This window comes from Muntiacus reevesi, chromosome 7, assembly GCF_963930625.1.
Source record: "Muntiacus reevesi chromosome 7, mMunRee1.1, whole genome shotgun sequence".
Lineage (NCBI taxonomy): Eukaryota > Metazoa > Chordata > Mammalia > Artiodactyla > Cervidae > Muntiacus > Muntiacus reevesi.
The window spans coordinates 81,603,324-81,617,183 of NC_089255.1; the positions used below are offsets into that span (position 1 = coordinate 81,603,324).

The following is a 13,860-nucleotide window of genomic DNA, read 5'->3' on the forward strand; positions in this document are numbered from 1 at the left end:
TCTAACTGTTGCTTCCTGACCTGCATACAGGTTTCTCAAGAGGTGGGTCAAGTGGTCTGGTATTCCCATCTCTTTAAGAATGTTCCACAGTTTATTGTGATCCACACAGTCAAAGGCTTTAGCATAGTCAGTAAAGCAGAAATAGATGTTTTTCTGGAACTCTCTTGTTTTTTCAATGATCTAGCAGATGTTGGCAATTTGATCTCTGGTTCCTCTGCCTTTTCTAAAACCTTCAATAGGTGAATGGAAAAACTAACAGTGGTACATCCATATGATGAAATATTATTTACAGACAAGAAAGAAGCTCTCAAGTCACAAAAAGTATGGGTAATCTTGAATATATATTGCTAAGTGAAAGAAGTTAGCCTGAAAAGGCTACTAATGTATGATTTTAATTATATGACATTCTGGAAAAGGCAAAACAACAGAGATAGTAAAAAGATCATTGATTGTTGGGTATTTGAGGGGAGGAAGAGAGGATGGAAAAGAGGAAGCATAGAAGATTTTGAGGGTGGTTAAACTATTCTGTATGATACCAAAATGGTGAATACAAGGCATTATGCATTTGTTAAAACCTATAGAACTATACAGCAAAAGAATGAATCTCAATGAATACCAATTAAAAAAAAATCATTTAGGAGGTCAGGGAGTCCCAGGAAGAAATCCAGACTATGGTAAGAGACTATAATTGTAACCTCAATTTAAATACATATTTTTGTTACAGATAGTGTGGTGATGATAAAAAATATTTTCAAGCATAAATATAGAATATATTAGAATAAACTTCTGTGTGGAACTCATTTAAAAATAGAAGGTAAGTTAAAAAAAATTAAACTTTCACCTTCAAATAAGAGCTTGTTTATTTTACAATTTTTAATATGGATAGTATATGTGTGCTAAGTTGCTTAAGTCATGTCTGACTTTTGCAACCCCACGGTCTGTAGCCCGCCAGGCTTCACCATCCATGGGATGCTCCCGGCAAGAATACTGGAGTGGGGAGAAGGAAATGGCAACCCATTCCAGTATTCTTGCCTGGAAAAGTCCATGGACAGAGAAGCCTGGTGGGCTGCAGTCCATGGCATTACATGACTGAGCATGTGTGCATGAGGGTGGAGGGAGATGGGTTGGTAGCAATAAACTGGTAGAACTGAAAAAAAAAAAAAAGAATACTGGAGTGGGTTGTCATTTCCTTCTCCAGGGGATGGGTGGTAGGTACCAAACTGTTAGAGATCTGGTTGGATGTATTTTCGAAGTGATATAACAACTAATTAAAATATCAATATATAATACTAGAATATGTTGATGTTAGAAATTAGACTCTGTCTACTTAAACTTAAAAACATTTAAAAAATTATTTATGTATTATTTATTTTTGGCTGTGCAGGGTCTTTGTTGCTGTGCGTGGGCTTTCCCTACTCACTAGTTGCAGCGTGTAGCCTTCTCATATCGCAGCTTCCAGGCTCTAGAGCACAAGCTCAATAGCTGTGGCACAGAAGCCAAGCTGTTCTGTGCTCGGGTCTTTCTGGATCAGGGATGGAGCCTGTGTCTCCTGTGTTGTCAGGCAGATTCTCTACCACTGAACCACCAGGGAAGTCCTTAAAAACATTTTTGATGTTTTTTGATGATGAAAAAAGGTGAAGAGGTGACACAGTTTTTCACAATTCTTTTAGTGTGACCATAGCGAAAGAGTTGAAAGTTCAACATCCTAGACAGCATCTTTCTGCAGGACTTTGCAGACTTTTTCTGTGAAGGGCCAAATAGTATATATTTTATGCTTTGAGTGTGAGACAGCCTGTGTCAAAACTACTCAACTCTGCTGTCGTAGCATGAAAGTAGCCCCAGGGAGTCTGCAATGAATGAGTACAATATAAACTTCCAATACAAGTTTATATGTTGGCACTGAAATTTGAGCTTTGTATAAATATTACATCACAAAATATTGTTTTTCTTTTGATTTTTTTCAATCAACCATTTAAAAATATAAAAATCATTCTTAGTCCACAGGAGTCCTGCCAGATTTGGTTTGAGGATTATTACAACACGTTGCTCCCTGCTTTACAGTAGTTTGGTAAAACAGTGTTCCAAATTAGTAAGAGTCAATATTCTCAAAGTTAGCCTGGAGTCTGTCTCACATTTGCCAAAGCAAAGTCCTATATCCTTGAGACTTTAAGCCAAGTAATTCACATTTGATCTTAGCCAAAAGGCCGAGAAGCAATAAGCCAAGTAATTCAGAAATGTATAAATTTAAGCATGTAAGTTCTTCTATTGCCAATAACACCATTCCCCAAAGGCAACCTCTGACTTCAGGTATTCAACTGTGCACACAGACACATATATAACACAAGTAGCTTTATAGAACTATATATAAATGTACATGGATTGCATTTTTAACAACAAAAAGGGACAACATACATATTGTTCTGCAATTTGATTTTTCAATTACAATATACTTTCAACATCTTTCCTAGTAAGTTTTTAACAAGAATTCTTGATCTTTAGTACATTGGAGCCATTTTCAATTTTGAACTGATAAACAATGAGCATAAGTATCTATATATATGTTTGTACACATGAGTGAATATTTCTGCTGGATAGATTCTTGGAAGTAGTATTGATATTACTGGATCAAAGATATTCAGATTTTATATTGATGAAGTCATCCAAAAGTTTATCCTGGGGTTTCTCAGCCTTGGTACATTTCAGTTCAGTTCAGTTCAGTTCAGTTGCTCAGTTGTGTCTGACTCGTTGCGACCCCATGGACTCCAGCACACCAGGCTTCCCTGTCCATCACCAACTCCCGGAGCTTAGTCAAACTCATGTCCATCAAGTCAGTGATGCCATCCAACCATCTCATCCTCTGTCGTCCCCTTCTCCTCCTGCTTCAATCTTTCCCAGCATCAGGGTCTTTTTCAATGAGTCAGTCCTTTGCATCAAGTGGCCAAAGTAATGAAGTTTCAGCTTCAGCATCAGTCCTTCCTTCCAATGAGTATTCAGGACTGATTTCCTTTAGGAGTGACTGGTTGGATCTCCTTGCAGTCCAAGGGACTCTCAAGAGTCTTCTCCAACACCACAGTTCAAAAGCATCAATTCTTTGGTGCTCAACTTTCTTTATAGTCCAACTCTCACATCCATACATGACTACTGGAAAAACCATAACTTTGACTGGATGGACCTTGGTCAGCCAAGTAATATCTCTGCTTTTTAATACGCTGTCTAGGTTGGTGATAGCTTTTCTTCCAAGGAGCAAGCGTCTTTCGGTACATTTAGGTATATTTAGTACATTTAGGTCTGGGTCTGGATAATCCTTTGTTATGGCGCTGTATCACACATTGTAAAATGTTTAGCAGCATCTCTGGCCTGTATGCATTAGATGCCAGTAACAGCTCCCCTGTTGTGACAAACAAAAATGTCTCTTGGTATTGTCAAATGTCCCCTGGGAAGGAGAGGGCGGGGGCCGGTTGCAAAATCATCTTGGGCTGAAAACCACTACCCTGGACATTTGTTTTCTTTTATGTTCCTTACATTTGTCTCCCTATCCCCTTTTCAATAACTTATCATGTTAACCTTCCTTCAAAAAGGAAAAGTGCCTCAGGGAATTTGTGATTTAGTATATATCACCCCTCTCTCATGGGCTAAAGTGTGTCTCTTAAAATTCATGTGTTATTCATAAATCCTAACCAGTAACTCAGAATGTGACTTGGAGACAAGTTCTTTAAAGAGGTTATGAAGCTAAAGTGAGATTTTAAGAATGGACCCTAATCCAATATGACTGATGATCTTATAAAAAGAAGAAATTTGAACACAGACTTGTACAGAGGAAAGACCATATGAAGATTGGGAGAAGCCAGTCATCCACAAGCCAAGGAGAGAGGACCCAGAAACCAGTCCCGGCAAAACCTTGATCTCAGACTTCCAGCCTCTAGAATTGTGAGAAAGTAAATTTCTGTTGTTCAAGTCAGCCAGTCTGTGGTACTTTGTTATGACAGCCCTGACAATCTAATGTATCTTCCCAATGGGGGGAGGGGGGAAGAATGAATGAAAAAGGCAAAGACACTTGCAACAGTTAGAACTGGACATGGAACAAGACTGGTTCCAAATAGGAAAAGGAGTATGTCAAGACTGTATATTGTCACCCTGCTTATTTAACTTATATGCAGAGTGTCAGAGCCGCCGGGACGTGCCTAGGCCGTGACAAGGTCACGGGACAAGAGAGGAGCCTGCAAGGCAGCTCTTCCCCTTGGGGTCACCCTGGGGACCCAGTTTGTCCCCTTTCTCTTTCTGTCTTATTGTTATTGTGCTTTCTACTAAATCTTGGAAATGTAATATGTAGTCATCAGGCCTCCCCGGAATGGCCCAAGCCGAGGGTATGGCTATGGGCAGACATAAGGAAAAGGCCACAGGCATAGTTTGGCTGCTTGCTTAGAAGATTATAATGTCCTAGATTAGAAAAGAGTAGAGACATTTAGATTCAGAAGTAGATGTACTGCTTCAGTTTACTTGCTCTTTGGTCAAGAGGGTTTTCATTGTTGCTATTTCAGTGCTGCTATTTGTCCACTGTTTCCATTCCCTTAATAAACATAGAATATTGCAGGTATTTTTGTAGAATTAGAAAATGTGTAACATAGGATTTCAATAGCATAAAAGATTTATATTAACCAGCCTCACTGCCATTACCTCACTATTAATAGAGGTGTTTTGCTGCTTCATAGTTAAATATTGTAGATTGAGGTTTTGTGGTCTCAGACAAAGAAAAATATCGAGCTTTTCTCATGGTACTATTCTCAGAAATGTCAAACATGATTTTCATAACCCTTTCCATGTATTGTTTTATTGTCCAAAGAATTCATATTATATCTGGAATCTATGGAACACTGTTTTTGTCAGAGTGAAAATGTTAGGTCATTGAGGCAAGAAGACTATGTACTGGACATACAAGGAAAAAAACCTGTAATTGAGATTGTTCCAGATGAAGTCATTGGAAAAGATATGAGGGAAAATGTTGACGGAAGTATGAAACCAACATCTGATGTAACATGGGGTGGTGGTAAGGGGGAGGCAAGAAAAACAATTCTATATAATCTGAGCTGTTAAAAAATAAACAGAGAGAGTTCTTGCATTGCAACCAGAGCCCATGCACTTCTTTTCACCGACGCCACTCATCCCTTGGGTATTCCTGGACCTGCTGCGGTTGGACCCCAGAGTGCATCAGAGAAATGTACAGCAGAGTACATCATGAGAAATGCTGGACTGGATGAAGCACAAGCTGGAATCAAGATTGCTGGGAGAAATATCAATAACCTCAGATATGCAGATGACACCACCCTTATGGCAGAAAGTGAAAAAGAACTAAAGAACCTCTTGATAAAAGTGAAAGAGGAGAGTGAAAAAGTTGACTTAAAGCTCAACATTCAGAAAACTAAGATCATGGCATCCGATCCCACCACTTCATGGCAAATAGATGGGGAAACAGTGACAGACTTTATTTTGGGAGGCTCCAAAATCACTGCAGATGGTGACTGTGGCCATGAAATTAAAAGATGCTTACTCCTTGGAAGGAAAGTTATGACCAACCTAAATAGCATATTAAAAACAGAGACATTACTTTGTCAACAAAGATCCGTCTAGTCAAGGCTATGGTTTTTCCAGTGGTCATGTATGGATGTGAGAGTTGGACTACAAAGAAAGCGGAGTGTTGAAGAATTGATGCTCTTAAACTGTGGTGTTGGAGAAGAGTCTTGAGAGTCCTTTGGACTGCAAGGAGTTCCAACCAGTTCATCCTAAAGGAAATCAGTCCTGGGTGTTCATTGGAAGGACTGATGTTGAAGCTGAAACTCCAATACTTTGGCCATCTGATGTGAAGAACTGACTCATTTGAAAAGACCCTGATGCTGTGAAAGATTGAGGGCAGGAGGAGAAGGGGATGACAGAGGATGAGATGGCTGGATGGCATCACCGACTCGATGAACGTGAGTTTGAGTGAACTCTTGGAGTTGGTGATGGACAGGGAGGCCTGGAGTGCTGTGGTCCATGAGGTTGCAAAGAGTGAGTGACTGAACTGAACTGAACTGAACCCAAAGGAAAAACTAACAATGGGTTTTGGTGGAGGAGATAACTTTTCTGAGAGGCGTCAAATCATTCTATGTAGCTTTAAATATGGGACTGGCTCTATCCAATCTCTTTTCCACAGCAGCTTCTGTGATGAACAATTATTAACTTTTATAATCTCAACATCAAATTTCTTTAATTAATAAAGGTAAATCAAGGAAATAAGAGCAAGGCAAACAATGATTAGAGATCAGGAAAAATGAAAGAATTAGAGGAAGTGAAGTTTGTTGTTTAAAAAACACTATATTTTTAATTGTATAAATGATATTTACAATGTAGAAAACCCAGACTGTGCAAATAAGCAGAAAAGAAGAAAATAAAAATCACCTGAAATCCCACCATCCAAAGGCAATCACTGTTAAATACTGTGGCATAAGGACTCCCAAACTTTTTTCACTAGTATGTATATACAGGCAGATGTATAGATAGAAATACACATACACACATATACCACACACACACACACACACACACATACATCCTGAATGGGAACCTACTGTATCACTCATTTTGTCTGTTTCTTTTTCCTTATTAAATGGTATATTGAGAAGTTATTCCATGTCAGTAAATTATATTTCTAGAAATGGTTTTGTTTTCTAAAAAATTTTTGGCCACACCTGTGACATGTAGAACCATAGTTCTCCAGTCTGGGGTCAAACCTGCATCCCCTGCATCGGAAGAATGGACTCTCCACTGCCGGACCACTAGGGAAGTCCTAGAAAATGTTATTAATAGCTACTTTTGTTGAACTAAGTAGAGCCATTGGAAAAAGATGAAATTAAAGGTAAGCCAGTCCCCAAAAGGTGCCTCCCAGTTGCAAGGGAAACTTAGAAGACATACAGAAACAGCATTCTTTATTTGAGGAAATCACAAAAATGTTGAAAAAAGAAGAGGATGAGGTCACAGGAAAGACTTAGAGTAGAAGATACTTGTACAGAATGTGGTAAAGACAAATCTATGGCCCTCCTCCAGCTACGCACAGTACTCCCCAGCTTTGCCAGCCAAGGAGCATAGCACATCCCCCCCAGTTCACTACAGGATGGGTCCACTTTATTTTGAAAACTGCTCTCTTTGAAAAAACAAAGCTCCCAGTGACAGCCTTAACTTGCCCATTGCAGTATTTCCCTAGAGAATTTTGTTATCAGGGTCTGGCCAGCAGATACAGCCTGTTTGTTAATTAGGAAGAGGGCTCCCCCTCTGCTGGCCCTTCCTCCAGACACTGCAGCCCTAGATTAGGGTACAGAACTTTCCACGAGAACATCAGTTGGTTTCCACCCTTATTTTGGCCTTTGGCCCTTGGCCAGGTAACTGCAGAGCGATACCTCACACAATGGCCTTGTCTGATATGGTCCCACTGGCCCACTTAAACTTCCACAGGGCATGTGCACTAATAATCTCCCCATTTCATGTTGTCATCCTGCCCAACTAAAGTACTTCTCTGCCTCCTGCACTCCTAGTTCCTCCGAACTGGGCCAGAGGCACCTAAGCCATCATCCATGACTTTGCTTTGTAACAATAAATTATAGCTACAATTTTTAAAGTGTGTAGACCTTTACCAGATCCTGCACTAAGTGCCTTGCATCCATTATTTTACCCTCACAACAACACTATGAAGAAGTATATTCAATGACTATTCCCACTTTACAGATGAGATTACTGAGATCTGAGAGAGTAATTTGATGTAAGTCTAATGTGTTCATAACTGCTTGCAAGGGTGTAAACTCTTTGGGAGGGAGTTTGGTAAAGCCTGTAATAAGCACAAAAATTATCCTGCCCTTTGACCCAGCAATTTCAATCCTGGGAATTTATCATAAATGATTCAAATGAAGACAAGTCATCTCTGTGTCTAAGCAACAATAGTTACATGGAGACTGACCAGGTTCCAGACAATTGCCCCCTCATGCTTACCACTGTGTCCATTAAATTGTTGTGGAATCTGGAGTTGAAAAACACACCTCGGAGGACACTCAAGACAGTAGAGTACAGCTTATTATGCCAGCAGGTCCAAGGGGAGTCAGTTCCCAACAAGGACCTGATGTTTCTGAGAGGCCCAGTTTTATACCCCCCACTACGTGACTGGTTACATGTTAGCAACCTCTTTGTTGTATATGATTGAGTTTTACAACAAGTAGGTGCTAGGAGAACAAACAATTAAGGTTAAAGGAAGGGAACAATAATTATCACTTCATGGCAAATAGATGTGGAAACAGTGACAGACTTCATTTTGGGGGGTTCCAAAATCACTGCAGATGATGACTACAGCCATGAAATTAAAAGATGCTTACTTTTTGGAAGAAAAGTTATGACCAACCTAGACAGCATATTAAAAAGGAAAGACATTACTTTGCCATCAAAAGTCCATCCAGTCAAGGCTATGGTTTTTCCAGCAGTCATGTGTGAATGTGAGAGTTGGAGTGTAAAGAAAGCTGAGCACCGAAGAATTGATGCTTTTGAACTGTGGTGTTGGAGAAGAGTCTTGAGAGTCCCTTGGAGAGCAAGGAGATCCAACCAGTCCATCCTAAAGGAAATCAGTCCTGAATATTCATTGAAAGGACTGATGCCGAAGCTGAAACTCCAGTACGTTGGCCACCTGATATGAGGAACTGACTGAAAAGACACTGATGCTGGGAAAGGCGGGAGGAGAAGGGGATGACAGAGGATGAGATGGTTGGATGGCATCACCGACTCAAAGGATGTGAGTCTGAGTGAACTCTGGGAGTTGGTGATGGACAGGGAGGCCTGGCGTGCTGCAGTCCATGAGGTCACAAAGAGTCAGACACAACTGAGTGACTGAACTAACAATGATTATACATCAAGGGTGGATGTCTCCGTGGTTAACCTAACAGGGGCAGCCCGACTTCAACTACAATCTCCATTTGTCATCTGTAGGGAGGGAAGTCTCCAGGAGACCTGGTTTTCACTAGCAGTGGTTTCCTCACTCTTGGCCAGGGTTCAGGCCCAGTTCACATCTTGTTTTTAAGATGGATGACAGCCTTCAAGATGGAGTCTCTCCTGCTTTCCTCACACTGGCCCCAACAAAATGAGAGGCCCAGATTTAAGAAGTTGATTTAAGGTTTCAGAGGAGGTGCGATTGAAGATTCTGGAGAGAGAAGTTGAAGCTAATAAAACAGAATTCCAGAGCGGGTGGGAAGGGCAGATATCAAGAATACAAGAATAGCCCCAATTCCCTTCATGAGGCTCATGTCGGCCCCCTTTCCACCCCTCCCACCCAAGAGAGCTGGGCTGAGGGCAGGCGATTGATGAGAGACCCTGGCCCAAGGTGCAGCACGCAGTTCTTCTTAAACACCAGGGGCAGCTTGGAGCGAACACGTGGAACTCAAAAGTTGGTCTCCCACAGCAGTCTGGGGACACAGGAATTTTCTTGGATGGATGCTCAACTGCCACCAAAAATGATGAGGATATTGCTCACCTCTGCATGTGGACTCCAGAATCTCTGGCAGCCTGTCTGTAGAGCAAAGCTCCTTTGAGTCACTTGGAATGGAGAAATTTGGGTCACGTGGTTAAGTACAAGTCAATCATTGTGGCCTTAGGATACTGGATTCCAATGCCGTTTCAGGCCTTCCACAATCTGGAGCATTCACTGTGCTCTGCGGCACTTCTGGAGCCCAAGTTGAGTCCCACCTGATCCATAGCAACTGAGTGTAAGACAAAGAATGGTCATCCAAAGGAAATTCTGCGTCTTCCCACTGGGGTGGATGTGGAGCCCTACACCAAGGTCACAGGTGTGGAGCCCTGTACAAAGTTCACAGGATGAAAATCTCTGAACCTGACCAAGCCCCATAGCAACTGCTGCCATGAGCTTTTGGATCAAAACTGGCCAGTTCCCAGACTCCATATTATGTAAAATACCCACCCTACTATCCACCCTATAGCATCCTAACCAACCACCTAATGCCACCATTCCAGTAGGAATTTTCTCTGTCTTGACGCTATAAAAATTGGCTGCTAGCCTGCAAAAGTGTTCGGCTCTCCTTTAAGCTGGCCCACTGTTCTAACAGCTTGTCCCATTCTAACAAACTTTATTCTCCTCTACTTCTCCCTCATGTCTGGAAATTCTTTCCCAACCTGCCGCACAGACCAGGACAGTGGGGGGTTGGGGGTAGTTGGGGGGGTTGGGCAGGTAACAGTGACAATGATTATCGCTGTCTTGTCTGACTCTTTGCGACCTCATGGGCTATACAGTCCATGGAATTCTCCAGGCCAGAATACTGGAGGGGGTAGCTGTTTCCTTCTCTAGGGGATCTTCCCAATCCAGGGATCAAACCCAGGTCTCCTCGAGGATTCTTTACCAGCTGAGCCACCAGAGAAGCCCTGGACAGGTAAAGTCAGCATGTTTACTGCATGTGGAATTAAGTCAGAAAACATTCCATTCAGTTTAATTAAGAAGTAGCCTTGATGATTTTGAAGTTTGAGCTGGATCAAACTCGAAAAGATGAAGGGAAGAAAAGGATTGTGCATTATCTCGCATGTTGATTGATTGTGTCCTCGGAAATGTAAGTCCCAAGAGGGCAGGTGATAATGTTTCATTGTTTTGCTTGTGATTGTTACCCCATGCTGTCTCAATGTCTGTCACTTAGTAGGTAGTCAGTAAATATTTGTTATATTAAAAAAGAAATACAAGTTGAAAAGTCCATGGATTTTTTTTTTTTTTCAGGGAGAGGGCTATGACTGAAAATTTGTAATGGAGAGAGGACAAAGGGAAGTTAGGCGGCGGAATTTAGGGCGTCAGTCAATATCTGTAAAGAGGAACAGGTGGACCAGAAGTTCGAACTTAGAACTTTGCCTGAGTGCATTCCTTGAAACCAAGAATTGTCAGCTTTCTCATGCAAAGCTGCTGGGCAACGTGTTACTCAGAAACGGGGACAACCCTGTGAACACCGCAATCTGTAGACGCAGGAAGGAAAGAAGAGTTAAGTCGCAACTTTTTCCTGGAGTCCCTGACAACTTGATTTTTTTAAAATTGCCCTCTAAATATAGAACCCATGTTAATTTGGCAGAAACTCCGTGGCTCGAGGGGATCCCAAGCGTTAATTAACGTTTTCTAGGGAGCAGGAAGAGCCGGAGGAAGAATGGTGGGCGTGGACAACCTGAAGGCAGCTGGAGGCCCGCCCCCTCCCAGAGTACACTGCGGCCGCCGCGTGCGTGAGCCGGCTTCCGGCCGTCTCCCGCCGGGCTAGCGGGAGGGTCGGACCATGGACGGGCTCCGGGCTAGCGCCGGGCTGCTGAGGCGCGGGCGGTTGAGGCGCCGGCGCCAGCAACAGCCACACAGCGGGTCGGTCCTGGCCCTGCCCCTGAGGCCCAGGAAGATCCGACGGCAGCTGAGGAGAAGTGCCTCGTCCCGAATGGCCGCGCTCAGGGCCCAGACGCTGCCAAGCGAGGACGCGGAGGACTCGAGGGTGGAGTCGACGGTCGGTGAGCCCGGGGACCCGATGGCTGGAGGGGCGGCGGCCCTTTTGGATGCGACCGGGCGGGAGCCGCACGGCCAACTCGGGCCCGCGGAGCTGCTGGAGGCTTCGCCCGCGTCCCGCTCCCTGCAGACTCCCCGCGCCTTGGGGGAGGCGCAGACCCCGGCTGCACGCTTGGTGGAAGCGCAGACCCCGCCGGCGCGCCTGGTGGAGACGTCGGCGCTACCCGCGCGCCTGGTGCCGGCCTCGGGGAGCCTGGTGGAGACCTCGGCCCTGCTGTGCTCTGCCCAGCATTTGGCGGCCGCCCCGCCGTCCGTGGCTTCTGCCACGCTGTCGGGGCCGCAGGGGGAAAGCACGGGCGGGGAGCTGCCCTGGGACTCCCCGCTGCAGCGCATCTTGGCCGAGCTGAACTGCATCCCTAGCAGCCGGCGGCGGGCGGCGCGCCTCTTCGAGTGGCTCATCTCGCCCATGCCGCCGGACCACTTCTACCGGCGCCTGTGGGAGCGCGAGGCGGTGCTGGTGCGGCGGCAGGACCACAGCTACTACCAGGGTCTTTTCTCTACCGCCGACCTCGACTCCATACTGCGCAGCGAGGAGGTGCAATTCGGGCAGCACCTGGACGCCGCGCGCTACATCAATGGGCGGCGCGAGACCTTGAACCCGCCCGGCCGCGCTCTGCCGGCCGCCGCGTGGTCCCTGTACCGGGCCGGCTGCTCCTTGCGCCTCCTCTGTCCACAGGCTTTCTCCACCACCGTGTGGCAGTTTTTGGCCGTGCTTCAGGAGCAGTTCGGAAGCATGGCAGGCTCCAACGTTTACCTTACGCCCCCCAAGTCGCAGGGCTTTGCCCCCCACTACGACGACATCGAGGCTTTTGTCCTGCAGCTGGAAGGTAGGAAACTCTGGCGGGTCTACAGACCGCGGGTGCCGACCGAGGAACTGGCCCTGACATCCAGCCCCAACTTCAGCCAGGACGACCTCGGAGAGCCGGTGCTGCAGACGGTGCTGGAACCTGGAGATTTGCTCTATTTCCCGCGAGGCTTCATTCACCAAGCCGAATGCCAGGATGGGGTGCACTCTCTGCACTTGACCTTGTCCACATTCCAGCGCAATACTTGGGGCGACTTCCTGGAGGCTGTGCTGCCCCTGGCAGTGCAGGCCGCAATGGAGGAAAACGTGGAGTTTCGTAGGGGACTGCCCCGAGACTTTATGGATTACATGGGGGCCCAGCATTCGGATTCTAAGGATCCGAGAAGAACCGCTTTCATGGAAAAGGTGCGGGTCCTGGTTGCCCGCCTGGGACACTTTGCCCCAGTCGATGCTGTGGCTGACCAGCGAGCCAAGGACTTCATCCACGATTCTCTGCCCCCTGTGTTGACTGACAGGGAGAGGGCACTCAGCGTTTACGGGCTCCCAATTCGCTGGGAGGCTGGAGAACCTGTAAACGTGGGAGCCCAGCTGACAACAGAAACAGAAGTGCACATGCTTCAGGATGGTATAGCTCGGCTGGTGGGTGAGGGGGGCCATTTATTTCTCTATTACACAGTAGAGAACTCCCGAGTTTATCACCTGGAAGAGCCCAAGTGCTTGGAGATATACCCCCAGCAAGCTGATGCCATGGAACTCTTGCTTCGCTCCTACCCAGAGTTTGTGAGAGTCGGGGACTTGCCCTGTGACACTGTGGAGGACCAACTTTCCTTGGCAACCATGTTATATGATAAGGGGCTGCTGCTCACCAAGATGCCTCTAACCTGAACTAGTTATTCACCAAATGCCGGAAATAAGACAGTAGTGATTCTCTCCCACCACCTTTTGAGGGAGAAAACTCGTTTTCTTACTTGATACCCATCAGTGTGTCTATATTTACCTTTATGACTGCCTCAGTGTCACAGATGTCAGTCAGTCTTCTAGGAGACACCCCCTCACCTAGGCACAGAAGGAAAAGCAGGAGTTGGAGATGGAAAAAGGAGCCTTTTCTGCAGGAGTAACTTGATTCCTGATCATTTGAGAGACCAACTTCATCACCCCCCTCAGGCTTCAGAGACTGTGTGGCATTTGCTTTGTTATTCTGCTTGAGACATCAGAAGTTTTTACTTGGAATTTGCATCCTTCATTGGAGTTCTCTTTCATCAGTTTAGGGGGAGGGTTGGGGTCAGTTTCCTGTTTGTTACTGTGAGTTTGTGTGAATGTTAGAAAAGTTATTAAAGTGCCAAAGAACTTTCCTTTTCTGAGGCTAGATTATTGTGTGGCATGGTCTGAAGAAATGTGGGAGGAGGAGGGTAGATAGGGGAAAACTGCAAAGGCTGAGGCGCAAGGTAACTTGGGGTGGATG

At 45.1% G+C, this 13,860-nt stretch overlaps 1 protein-coding gene across 1 annotated transcript; it reads left to right on the forward strand.

Moving 5' to 3' along the window:
• Positions 1–10,960: 10,960 nt before the first annotated feature.
• On the forward strand, positions 10,961–13,754 carry RIOX1 (ribosomal oxygenase 1). The gene has a single exon (XM_065940130.1). The coding sequence runs from the start codon at positions 11,319–11,321 to the stop codon at positions 13,281–13,283; it is 1,965 nt and encodes a 654-aa protein (XP_065796202.1). The 5' UTR covers positions 10,961–11,318; the 3' UTR covers positions 13,284–13,754.
• Positions 13,755–13,860: the final 106 nt, after the last annotated feature.